This window comes from Sciurus carolinensis, chromosome 6 (genome assembly GCF_902686445.1).
Source record: "Sciurus carolinensis chromosome 6, mSciCar1.2, whole genome shotgun sequence".
In the NCBI taxonomy this organism is placed as follows: domain Eukaryota; kingdom Metazoa; phylum Chordata; class Mammalia; order Rodentia; family Sciuridae; genus Sciurus; species Sciurus carolinensis.
In genome coordinates, this window is record NC_062218.1 from 1,346,464 (window position 1) to 1,358,964 (window position 12,501).

At 58.3% G+C, this 12,501-nt stretch overlaps 1 protein-coding gene across 1 annotated transcript; it reads left to right on the forward strand.

Moving 5' to 3' along the window:
• The first annotated feature begins 580 nt into the window (after positions 1–580).
• Ndufs6 (NADH:ubiquinone oxidoreductase subunit S6) lies at positions 581–10,778 on the forward strand. The gene is made up of 4 exons (XM_047556896.1): positions 581–735; positions 2,146–2,199; positions 9,308–9,430; positions 10,610–10,778. The coding sequence occupies exons 1-4, from the start codon at positions 628–630 to the stop codon at positions 10,673–10,675; spliced, it is 351 nt and encodes a 116-aa protein (XP_047412852.1). The 5' UTR covers positions 581–627; the 3' UTR covers positions 10,676–10,778.
• Positions 10,779–12,501: the final 1,723 nt, after the last annotated feature.

Sequence of the window (12,501 nt, forward strand, 5' to 3'; positions counted from 1 at the left end):
TTTGCTCATTCTGTGGGCTGGCCCCTTTGATTTTAACCCTTGGAGAAGTCTATGAAAAAGGTTTTTGGAAGAAGGACGCAGCCTCAGGGGCGAAATAGCCTACCAGGTTTGGAGGCCTGGGTTTTGTACCCTGGTCTTATAAGCATTTTTCAAGACTGTGTTTGCATGCTGGATAAAATCAATTGTAGTTTTACTGGTTGCTTTTATTAGGGTTCTATTGCAGAAATCCACAAACTATGCTGCCTCCTTACAGGAAAGTTGCATATTTTGCAAGGAAGATGCACTTCCAGTTTATTCTGCTAAGCACCGATGTCTACCGCCAATACAAATATCTGATACTTGAACTTCCTAAGGTTATGGACTGTCATGAGAATACAAGCAGCGCGTCTTCACTTCCCATCCTCCTCTGTCTTCCCGTCTGAGAATCGCTGGGCAGCCACGAACCGCTTTGAACACTTGCGTACTTGAAGAGGTCCACCTCCGCGGGACACGGTCCCAGCTCTAGACGGTGCGGCGCATGCGCACCCTCCGCCCCGCCCCGCGCACTTCTTGGGGCAAAGTCCGACTCGGGAGCGCAGGCCCCGCCGGAGGCCGAGCGCATGCGCAGGGTCAAGGGTCACGGGCAAGATGGCGGCGACGGCGACCTTCCGTCGGCTGCTGGTCCTGCCCCGGGCCGCGCGGGGTTTTGCGGTGCGGGTGTCGCCGACAGGGGAGAAGGTCACGCACACCGGCCAGGTAATGGCCGGTCCCGCGCCCGCGGCTCGGCGGGGAACCTCAGGGTGGGCTCGCGGGAGGCAGCCGGCCGAGAGCGTAGGGGTCGCTCGCGCGCACACCGACGGATGCTCGCGCACGCCGTGCTCACCCACGCTTGTCACGCGCGCTGAAACGCTCGTGCACGCCGTGCTCACCCACTCGTCACGCGCACCGACACGCTCGTGCACGCCGTGCTCACCACTGGTGTCACACGCACCGACAAACACTCGTTCTCGCCGTGCTCACCCACGCTTGTCACGCTCACCGACGCGCTCGTGCATGCAGTGCTCACCCACGCTTGTCACACGCACCGACATGCTCGTGCACGCACCGACACGCTCGTGCAGGCTGTACTCTCCCACGCTTGTCACATGCACTGACACGCTCGTGCACTCTGTGTTCACCCATGCTTGTCACACGCACCGACACGCTCGCCCGACACGCTTGCGCACGCCGTGCTCACCCACGCTTGTCACGCGCACCGATATGCTCGTGCACGCACTGACACACTCGTGCATGCTGTGCTCACGCATGCTGTGCTCACCCACGCTTGTCACACACACAACACTGACACGCTCGTGCATGCACCAATACGCTCGTGCACGCTGTGTTCACCCATGCTTGTCACGTGCACTGACACGCTTGTGCACGCACTGACACGCTCGTCACATGCACTGACATGCTCGTGCATGCAGTGTTCACACACTCTTGTCACGCGCACTGACAGACACTCGTGCACGCCGTGCTCACCCACTCTTGTCACACGCACAAGCACGCTAATGCACACTGTCACATACACTGACACGCTCACACACCGACACACTTGTGCACCGATGGGCTGGCATCTCAGGCCTCCTGGGTTGCTTTCAGGTCCTGCCTGGTGGGCAGCTCTGCCCACTGTTGGGGTCTTCCTTTTGGAAGTCTGAAACTGCCAGTTCTTTTGGTCAGATTTTTTAATGATTGCATAATATTATTCATGAGTTTTGCTAACTCAAAGGGTCTATTGTAGTGTAAAGAATGGAATGGTGCTCCACTACTATGGTGAACCAAAAGATAAACAAGGACCCTGTGTACTAAAACGTCACTGAGTATTTAGAGGGGGAAATGACTCCATTTGGTGGTATACGAAAAGAGGGGAAGGGGTCCTTCCCAGTCAGCTTTGTCTCTTCCCTGCAGGCCAACTTCCTGCTGACCAGCTCCCCCAGGCTCCCTGCCTGCATTCAGAATCTTGCTGGCAACCACTCCTTGCACTGTACATTTCTCCTTGGGTGTTAGATTCAATCTCTGTGTTCTAAATGCCAACGCAATGCACTTCTCTGGAATATTGTCATTGTTGTTCAGTAACCACTTTGAGAATTAGACTGTAAGATCACAGATGTCTTTTTCTTTCAGGTTTATGATGATAAAGACTACAGGCAAATTCGGTTTGTAGGTCGCCAGAAAGAGGTGAGTGAAAGGTCTAGTTAAGATAGGTAAGTGTTCAAAAACCTTATGTGGGGAGCATCCCTAATCCAAAAATCTGGAGCACTCCAAAATCTGAGACATTAAGAGCACCAACATGGTGCCACAAGGGGAGAATTCCACCTCTTACCTAATTTTTTGACTTGTCAGTGTGTGTGTGCTTGTGTGTGTGTGGCATGGGGATCCAGGACCAGACACATGTTAGACAAGCACTCTTAACAGTGAGCTGCACCCTTGGCCTCTAAGAGTATTTTTGTAGATCATTTTTGGGTTTACAGAAAACCTGAACAGAGTACAGAGTCCCCATTGCTTCTGTCCCTGGCTCTGTTGTTGCTCACATCTTGTGTTGGTGAACCAATTTTGGAACTGATGTCTGACTTGCATCCACAGGTTGCAGAGGAGTCACTCCTAATGTGTGCACTCCCTGGGTGTGACAGAAGAACACTGGCAGGCTGCAGGCACACACAGCATGGTTTTCCTGCCTAGCACTTTTCTGTGCCCCACCTGTTCATCCTTCTTCTCAACCTCTGGCAGCCCCTGATCTCACTATATATGTCGTTTCATTAGTAGTATTTTAACAAATAAAATGAAGCTGAACTTAATCTGAAGACCAAGAATAACAGAACGCTGGATTGTTGAGCTGGCCTTTGAAGGAAAGAGTGGGAAGCACCTCCATGTGGTGGGAGCCCAGCCTGGAGCTGCTGTGGCTGCAGAGTGCCTGCACAGGGCCCCACGGTCCCAGTTTGTGGCAGCTCTTCTCCAGAGGAGGCCCCTCATATGTCACAGAATGAGGCACCCCCCCCCACACACACACACAAGGAAGGTGCCAGAAGTGAGGCCTGATGTGGTCCTAGAGTTGGCAGTGCCTTGGGCCCTTGGGAGGGGTGAATGCCAGGGCTACCCAGAAGGGGGCAGGTCCCTCTGCTGTCATTACTGAACCACTGGGTTTCAGACCTCCACTGTTGACAGCAGGTATCACTGTCCTCCACTGGTGCCGGGAGGCCTGCAGTGCGGAGCTGTGGGATGGGACAGCCAGAGCCTGGAGATGGACATGCTGGAGTGCACTGGTGTGTTTGCTTGTGAGCTGGGGTGCTGGGCCGCCTGGCTGGCTGCATTTAGAGCCAAGCTCCCTCCAAGGAGTCTTCTAACTCAGTGGTTCTTGGTTACTCATCCCCTGGGGCACGTGGGTTCTGGGTGCCTGCAGACAGGCGGGCTGGGAGCAGCACTGGGGAGAGAGCACCTGGTTGTGCTGCCGCCCTCCTTGCTTCTGGAGGGCAGACTCCCGTTCCAGTGTTCAAAGGGAAGCATGTAGGCAAAGCCGTAGAACGCCAGGAGGCTGGGTCCTGGAGCTCTGTGCTGCCCCACTGGGCCAGGCTGCAGAAGAGCTGGGGCTTCAGCCTGCCTCCCTCCACGTGGTGTGGGCTCCCCTCATAAGTCTGAACCCAGGCAGCCAACGTTGGACCTCGGTAGCTAGGTGGAGAGGGGTTCCAGGCACTGCTGTGACCTCCATAGCCTGGGGCTGGCCAGGGTGGCAGCTGAGACCCTGTGGCCTCAGGTAAGAGCCACGTCTGCGCTGAAAGGCGTTAAGATGCTAGGTTTATATGTGTTTTAGCACCACAGGGAAGCAGGATGAGACTGGGGCTGCAGGGCAGTGGCATGTGCTGTGATCCCAGCTGCTCTGGAGGCCAAGGTAGGAGGCCAGCTGGGCAACACTCGGAGACATCTTAAAGAAGGAAAGAAATTGGGGAGAACGTGGCCGCAGGCCCTGTGGAGGCTGACCGGTGCCTCCCAGGCCTCAGCAGTGCTGACTCCACCCTGAGTGTCGTAGACCACTCAGGCAGGAAGGGGCTCCATGCAAGGCTGCACCGGGGCAGGAGGTTGTCAGTTGTCACCCAGGGTGGGGCTGCTCCTTGGGCCGGGCATGGAAGATGAGTGCAGTGAATCTTCTGGAGGAGTATGAACCAGGTCTGTGCCGCCTTCAGGAGGGCTGGGACTGTCAGGAGTAATGGTCACGAGCAGGGCTGTCTGCCCCCGAGGACCCAGAGAAAATGTTTAGGCCGTGACTACCCAGTTCAGATACGGTGGCTTCTCTGCCAAGGTGCTGCAAGACCAGCCCTAGTCTCTGTGAGAAGTAGAAAATGCCAGTGGCCCATTTCAGGACTCGGTGTTTAGCTGTAAGTGTAAAATGACCGGATGGAAGAAAGACAGCTGAAGCGGGGACTGAAAGGAAAGTTACCAGCCCCTGACAAAGAGGAGAGACAGCACAGATAAACTGCACAGGCTAAAAGGCTCTCCACCCAGGGGACTTCCTGCCACAAGAGGACACAGGGAGGTGGGGACAACTAAAGGTGTGTGTTTTAAATAACCCACTGGGAGACAGTAAAGCTGGTGACGGGAAGACTGCCCCGGCAGTATCAGCCAGTGAGGAACCGGGGGAGGGATCTTGCACTCTTGAGATGAAATACCAGTTGTACCCACGCTGGGATTTGGAATTGTCTGATGCCCAAATCAGAAGAAGGGGCAGCGTCCAGGCGGGAGTCTCCAGGGCTGGCCCCACAGGACCCCGCAGTGCCCTGGTGCTCCCCGCGGGGCAGCAGGGTGCAGCCCTGAGTCTGAGCGCGGTGCAGGCTGGCGTGTGCGTGGCTGCGGTGACTGCGCTTTCTTTGCATTCCTGCTGTGGAGCCGAGTTCTGGGGAGCAGCTGTTGATAATGGGAGGTCAGGGTCGCTGTGGAGCTGCGCGGTAAATGACAGGAGGGCAGTCTCCCGTCAGTCAGCAGCGTCCCCATGTCGGCCGCCTTTCCTGCAGGAGGCGCGGGTCTCTGTGTGCTGGGGGCCTGGGAGTTTGTTAGCGTGGCCTCTGTGACTTGTTGTCACTTAGGTGTCCCATGTTCCCTGCACCAAGGCTCCATTTGTTTGGTGGCTGGCTTCGCCTGTGTGGGGCTGAGCAGAACACGCCTTCTTGCAGGCCCGCCGTAGGTGCTGCTGAGGGCGCAGCCTGACTCACACGCAGAGGCTGTGTTCAGGCACCGCAGAGCCACAGCGGAGGCTGCTGCTGGGGGTGGCCTCGGGCCTCGGGCCTCAGGCACCGTCATTTCCGGTGACTTGTGCTGATTCCCGAGTGCTCCGAGAGGCCGCCCACAGTGGTGGCCTGTGACCAACACGTCTTCCTGGGAACACGTCTTCCTCAGAAGGCTTCTCTGGGCTCCAGAGCCAGGGTTTTGGTGAGCGGTGCCTGGCGTGGCCTGTACGTGCCAGCTTCTCTGCCAGCAGGTGCAGGACTCCTGGGCAAGGTGTCTTCTAGACACGTCTGCCTGACCAGCACCGTGAGCTGAGGTCCCTGTGCTTCTTGACTAGTTTGCAGCCACCCGCTTACTGTCGAGGGTTGGCGACCTCCAGCTGCAGGGCTGGAGACCGGCATGCCTCTGGGCGGCTCTCACCAGTTAGAAATGGCAGGGCGGTTTGCCCAGCCAGCCTTGCGGAGTGCCTGGACGGCCTGTCAGTCTTCCGCCGCTCTGCTCCCCTGGCCTGATGGGGTGCAGGAAGGGCGGGGCTCTGCCTAGCGCAGTGTTCCCTGTGTCCCCTGTGTGCAGCAGCCGTGGAACCTGGCCCCCCAAGCTGGTGGCTTTTGTGTCGTGTGTCATCCCCTCTGCTGAGCTTTGGAACGGAAGAGATGCATGTGACGAGGTGTCATTGGCGAGGTCCTCCCTGCAGCCGATGTGTGGAACAGGCCTTTCCTGCCTGTGGCCAGGTTGTCGTGTGTTCAGAGGATGACTGTTGCCCTCCAGAGGCGTAGGAAGAAGGGCCTTCAGAAAGGCAGATTCTCCTGCGTGAAGGGACATGGGTGGACTCAGTGGCTTGTGGTGGATGGGGCATCCTGTGGTTGGGTCTTGCCCTGAACACGAAGCCGTGCTTCTCGAGCCCTGAGGGGCCTGACCCCTTGCGTCTGGAAGTGTCCGGCTTGTGACTGAGGGAGTTGAAGTCAAGGTCCCACCAGGTTCCTAGATTTGCCACCTGGGCATCAGGAGGTGCCGCTTACCAAGCCAGGAGGTTGGATTGCTTTGTTAAAAAAACAAACAAAAACAAAACCAGAAACGCCACTGTGAGGTGGGATAGCATCATGATTCCCTTTGCAGGAGCCAGGCTCTCGGGTTCCGCGGCCATCAGCCTGGGTCAGGTGGCCGGTCTGGCCTAGCTGGGCTCTGCCAGCTTGCAGCCCTGCCGGCCCCAGGTGACTGGAGCCAGCCCTCAGCATCACGTGATTTCATCCAAGGTTGCCAGCATTTACTTCAAGATATGCCAACAGAAGACAGCGTCGTCACGCTGAAGCACAGCCGTCCCTTGAGATCGCCTAGCTGGCGCTCAGGGCTCAGTTTTGCCACGTTTCACAGTGTGACTCAGAGTCCCTGCATGGCAGCCAAGGAGTCTGTCCAGTCCTCTGTCTGCAGGCCTGCCTTGCCCTCCCCTGCCCTGTCTCTCTCCTAGGATTTCCCTTGTTAGGAATCGGGCAGTCTCCTGTGGAGTGTCCGTCCCTGCAGCATCGGGCTTGCTCTGGTCCTGAGGGGCTGTGAGCTGGTAGGCGGGGTGGGGCGGGCCCATGACCGGAGTGCACTCCACCCAGAGCGATGTCCCCGCCTGTGGTGGGAGACCGCCGCTGTTCCCCAGGGCCTGTTGGTGGTGACGTTCGGTCATTTCAGAGTAGCCTGGGTGGCGGAGAGCTGTAGGGAAAGCAGAAGAGATGAAGTGGCGGTCGAGTCCCTGGTGAGGTGTTTAACGGGTCTTGAACGTGTCACGAGAGGGTGGCCTTCAGTGCCTTGTGCCATATCCTGTCCTCACGGCTCCTCTTCCCTCAGGCCATCCCGAGTGGGAGGGTCACGCCACCTGGCCAACGTCGTCCCTCCCCCGTCTGCCGTAGCATTCTCCAGTTCATCTCGTAACCTTCCCACCCGGGAACCAGCTGCTTTGTGGAGGAGTGAGGTGGGGTGTAGGGGCCGCGGCGTGGGCTTCAGAGTGCTTGTTGCCTCTGTGCTGGTTGTTGGTGCTGTTCTCTGGTGGACAGGGCATGTGTGTGCTGCGCGTACATGTGCAGAGGAAATCGGATGCTTCAGAGGAAGAGGGACACCAGGTTAGGTCAGGCGGGGAGACCGCGTGGCTGGGTCTCAGCCCTGCGGGGCCCTCCTGCAGGTCCTGATTCCCGGTGGCACCTGCAGAGACTGGGCATACTGCCCTTCTCACGGCGTGTCCTGTCAGGCCTTCCGCTGCTTTCTTTGGAAGTTACTTGGAAATACTAGGTCCACAGGTTTCCTTTTTATTTCACACGAAAGTGTTCAATTTTCTAATTTTGTGAAATATAAACGTGGTTTCAACATCTGATTTATAAAGTCTCCCAGGAAGCCTGACCTTGATCCTTTTCTCCTGGACTCTGGCTCACTGACCTGTGATGGTCGTAGGGCAAGTCCTAGTGTCTTCTGCTTGATGATCTTTGCAGTTGACAGGGGATCTCAGGGAAGAGTTCCCCCCTCAGTCCAGGAGCTGCCCTGTGTGTGCACCAGTGAGGTAGAAGGTGCAGCAGACGAGGAGGCCAGGACTCGCGTCCTAGTCAGGTAGAAGGTGCAGAGGAAGAGGAGGCCAGGACTCGCGTCCTAATCAGGTAGAAGGTGCAGAGGACGAGGAGGCCAGGACTCGCGTCCTAGTCGGGTAGAAGGTGCAGAGGACAAGGAGGCCAGGACTCGCGTCCTAGTCGGGTAGAAGGTGCAGAGGACGAGGAGGCCAGGACTCGCGTCCTGGTCGGGTAGAAGGTGCAGAGGACGAGGAGGCCAGGACTCGAGTCCTGGTCGGGTAGAAGGTGCAGAGGACGAGGAGGCCAGGACTCGCCATCTGCAAACAAGCAAACACCCAGGAGTGACTCCGCAGCTCTTCAGAGCCACTGGGAGGGCTGGGCCCCTGAGGCACAGAGGAGTAGATCTGGACAGGCGACTGCCTCGTCAGGGTGTCCATTCTGGCTGGGTTGATCTGTCAGCTGGATGAGCTTTTTCCTGCAGTCAGACAGTCCTAGACTTCCCTGGAGAAGGGGCATGCCGGAGTCCTCGGTGACTCGCTTCAGGTCAGAACCCTGTGTGTGGCGGGGCAGAGTCATGGCCTAATTGGGAGAAAGCAGGTGATAAAGGTCTGATGTTCCCTAATGAAGAACTTTAAAATGCAGAGGAGAAAGCACCAGTCCTGTGGAAATGGACAGCAGGCCTGAACTCTGTGGAGCCGCCAGCTCCACTGACCGGGAGCAGCACCAACCGGAGCTGCCCTGGACGCCCCCAGGGCAGCGCTGGGCACGGGGCACCTGGCAGTTCTGTGGTCACGCAGGCCAGCTGCTGGAGTGCTCTCTGAGGATGCGTTTCTGGTTGTGCACACGCGTGCTCATGCGGCGGTGTGCAAGGAAGCTGCCTGGAGAGAGAAGCACTGGAAAGTGTGGAGTAAGCAGCCGCACGCACAGGGCGTGCTGGACTCTGTTAGGGAAGGCGCAGGAAGGCTCTGGCGATGGGACTGTTTTCCAGGAGCACCTCTGGGGAAGTGAGTGTGCTGGTCAGCGGCAGCATCCTGGTTTTGTGATGGAGAAGGGGGAGGGAGCAGTGCCCTGCTGTGGGAGCTGCTGGGGATGCTCCTCCGCAGGCGGATAGTTGGAGGTGCATCACGTGGTTTAAATCCACCGGGCAGGGGTGACTCACCAGGGGACCCAGCTTTGTGTTTTGTGAAGCTGAAGTACTCTGGCAGGTGAGGCCAGGCAGCCCCTGGACCGGGGTGTGGGACTGCAGTTCCTTCGGCGTGGGGACTGTGCAGGTTAGCAGTGCTGTCCCTGAGTGCTTGTGCTCTGACTGCAGGGAAAGGGACTCAGGCGGGCGTGAGCGGAGACAGCCCTGTGGATGGGTCTCCACTGCTTCTGAACCAGGTGCGTGTGGGTGTCTGTGCCCGCAGGAGTGCGTGGGCGCCTGCCACACACAGCTTCCTGTCTCAAGGACAGCTCCGGTCCTGTTGACATAACTTCCGTGGTGTAAGATCATCAAGGCTGCGTGCACCTGGGTAAGTTTCTTCTTCTTGTTCCAGGTGAATGAAAACTTCGCCATTGATTTGATAGCAGAACAGCCTGTGAGCGAAGTGGATCACCGGGTGATTGCCTGCGATGGCGGCGGGGGTGCCCTGGGCCACCCCAAGGTGTACATAAACCTGGTAGGTCGCCCTGCTGCCGTTGCTCTTCCTGGCCTGCTGGTCCCCAGCGCTCCACTGCACACATTCGCCCAGCCAGACCGCGTGGCGGGGCCTGTGTGGAGTGTCCTGAGGAAAGCAGCTTCGCTCCCGTGAGGTGCTGGCTCGTGTGGTCGGAGTGCGGCCTGCCCCATCCAGCTTGCTCTGAGCCAGCCTGTGCTCGCTGACTTGGGCTGCCCTGCAGAGTGCTGCAGCCTAAGGCTCGAGCCGCAGACGTCAGACCCTTCCTGAGCCTGGAGGCCGGGTCAGTGGCAGGCCCACTCCTGACCGCCCTCCCTGTGTCCACACACGGTGTCCCTGTGTGTGTCTGCCCTGAGGACCACCTGAGTGGCCCCATTTTAACCTTACCTCCCTAAGAGACCGGTTTCCATGTCCAGCCACACTGACGGTCAGGACTTTGGCGTGCCACCCCAGGAGGCAGTTTTCCTAACAGTCCCTCTGCAGTCTTGCTGGTTAACACCACACGGGCTCATGAGGAAGGGGAAGGAGACCAGGGAGAGAGCTGTGAGGTGGGAGTCCAGCGCCAGGCCCCGGGCGTTTCCCCAGCGCTGCAGATCCTGTGCTAGGTTGGGAAGGACGTGCAGACCATGTGACGGGGCAGGTGGGGCTCTCCTTTCACCACCCGGCTTCCTGGCTGTGACTGTCATCTTTGGAAGTGACCTTTATGGAAGCCAGCATTCACCTTGGGTACTTATCAGTGGGGGGGAGGGGCAGTGTAGCAGCAGAAAGTGTTAGCGGCCTAGACCAGGACGCTGTCACCTGTGTCCAGGTGACGTTCCTGGAGGCTGCTCTGTGGGCTGAGCTGGTCTGTCGTCCTCAGGCTCAGGGCAGGGGGGGTTGCAGCCTCTTGCAGCTGTATCTCTTGTGGGCATGGTGGTTCCTCTGGACACCCTCTGGGGTGGCTGCAAGGGCAGGGTTTGAGGTGAGGGCTCCATCCTTTGCACCCCCGCCGGCAGGTCAGAGTGGAACCAGGGTCCAGGGCCTGCCCAGTCTCAGCTCAGCCCTCACCTTGTGCCTTTGGGGGAGTTTCTGGTGGACAGTGCGTCTCCAGTTTCACACACGCTTCCTCAGGACCAGCAGAGGCCAGCTGGTGGGTTAGAGGTGGAGTGTGCAGTGTGAGATTTTCCTTTTGAATTTTTTCAGGACAAAGAAACGAAAACCGGGACGTGTGGCTACTGTGGCCTGCAGTTCAGGCAGCACCGTCACTAGCACCAGCACGCGTCCTCGCTGCAGGAGTGCCTGGCCTGGGAGCACGGTGTGAGGCCTGTTCCCCAGCAGGCACCCCGGGACTGAATAAAGGCACCGCCATCAAGTCTCAGTCTGCTTCTTTCCTGGGACGAACTTCCAGGAGTGAACCTTCCCTTAGCAGTGTGGCCTGGAGCAGCTCCCCTCTCCCCCGGGACCAGACCAGGGCTGCTGTGGGGAAGGGGCCATCTCTTTGCCCTGAGAGAGCCTGAGCGGCTGAGTCCCCCCGGCCAGAGGCCAGCCTCAAGCCACAGCCTGTGTGGCCGGAGTCCCGCTCTCTCTGCCCTTGGCTGGGAGTGCAGCTTCTCCCCTTCTTGCTGAGGTTGGAGAAGACCATCTTGAAACCCAGACTCTAGGTCACTGTAGGCATTGAAAGTCACACACAGGCCAAGTGAAGGCCCTCTGGTGTCGAGGAGTCAGGGTCACCATGCTGAAGACACATGAAGCAGACAGGGAGAAAGGAGGTCTGGCAGGACTGCGGACGGAAGGTGCCAGGCATGTTCTGCATGAAGGAAATCAAACTCCAGCCTCGTGGGTCTGGAGAGAGGAGAGCCCATTGTGAGCCAGACTAGAGCGCAGGTGGCCCTGGTTGGTGAGCTTCCTGAGGGGTGGCTGTGCACTGGGAGAGGGAGCCAGCAGTCAGTTGTCAGGGCTCCTGGGCACCAGCGCTCCTGCTGCCCTGAGCCCTGCCTGTGGAGTACAGGGGGTGAGACCACCGTGCCTACACCTTGGGAGTGCCCGGCAGCCGGGCTTGGCCCAGTGCTGTGCTCCGTCTCCATGGGGAGGGGCACTTCAGTGTGTAGGGATTGCTGTGTCCAGCTTTGCAAGTGAGGCCTCCTTGTGCAGAGGCCATGTGCAGGAGGGACAGCAGGTCATTGAGAGTTGCTGCCAGAGTTGGCAAGTCTCAGAGGTGGGCAGTGAAGTGTAAGAAGTCCTGGGCCTCAGGACCTGTCCTGGGGTCGGGTAAGACTAGTCAGGGAAGTCCCTGCCTCCTGGGCTTCAGATCACAGTGGGGACATGACAACTGTGCTCTACAGGGTCCAGCCAGGAGGAAATCCAAACTGGGGAATGGGACACAGGATGCAGGAGCCTGGGGAGGGTGTGGGAGGAGCACTCAGATTCACAGCCCTGGGCCAGGAGCTGGGTGGAGCCCACAGGCCCTGCCAGCTTGAGTTCCTGAGGTCTTAACCCTAATGAATGTGTTTCCTGAGGGCCTCTTGGTGGTCTATTAGGATACTGTGCCTCTTAACCTGAAATAGGTCAGTGTGGTGGATGAAGCTGATGTCCCTTCATTGAACAGGCTTGGGCAGCAGGAGCCACAAGGCTGTGCCTTGAATTTCAGTCTTGGTTGGATGGCATTGTTCCTAGGAGAGGCCCTGTGGGCGCTCGGTCCAGTGTCCTTGCTGAAGGCTGTGGTGTGTGGTGGACTCCGGGGCTTCTATGCACAGGGCGCGTGTGCTGCTTGTTCCTGTGAAGGTGGTCCTTTGGTCCTGGTGCGCGTGTGGTGCTGCATGGACGTGGAGAGAGCCACCGGGGTCCGCAGGGGAGGAGGGTGGACTCTGGGGCGTCTGCTCTCTTCTGATCACTTCCTCTCTTGGCTGTTGGGTGTGGATTCTTGGACCAGTTCTGTAGGGTGGATTTCTTTCTAGAAAATGAGCCTGTTGGTGCTCTACGTGGCCACCCTCCCTTTCCTGGTGGCTGCACTGCCCTTTGGCCTCTGGCCGCCTCCAGATGGAGGTTTGTAGGTGGCATTTGTGTTTTTAGTGACCCTCAGCTTGTTGGTCCTCTCT

Bases quoted from the DNA above. Each gene is read 5' to 3' on its own strand.
- Ndufs6 (XM_047556896.1), top strand. From the start codon at position 628: ATGGCGGCGACGGCGACCTTCCGTCGGCTGCTGGTCCTGCCCCGGGCC. The intron at 736-2,145 runs GTAATGGCCGGT...TTTTTCTTTCAG, and splicing joins AGGTCACGCACACCGGCCAG to GTTTATGATGATAAAGACTA. The intron at 2,200-9,307 runs GTGAGTGAAAGG...TTCTTGTTCCAG, and splicing joins TTGTAGGTCGCCAGAAAGAG to GTGAATGAAAACTTCGCCAT.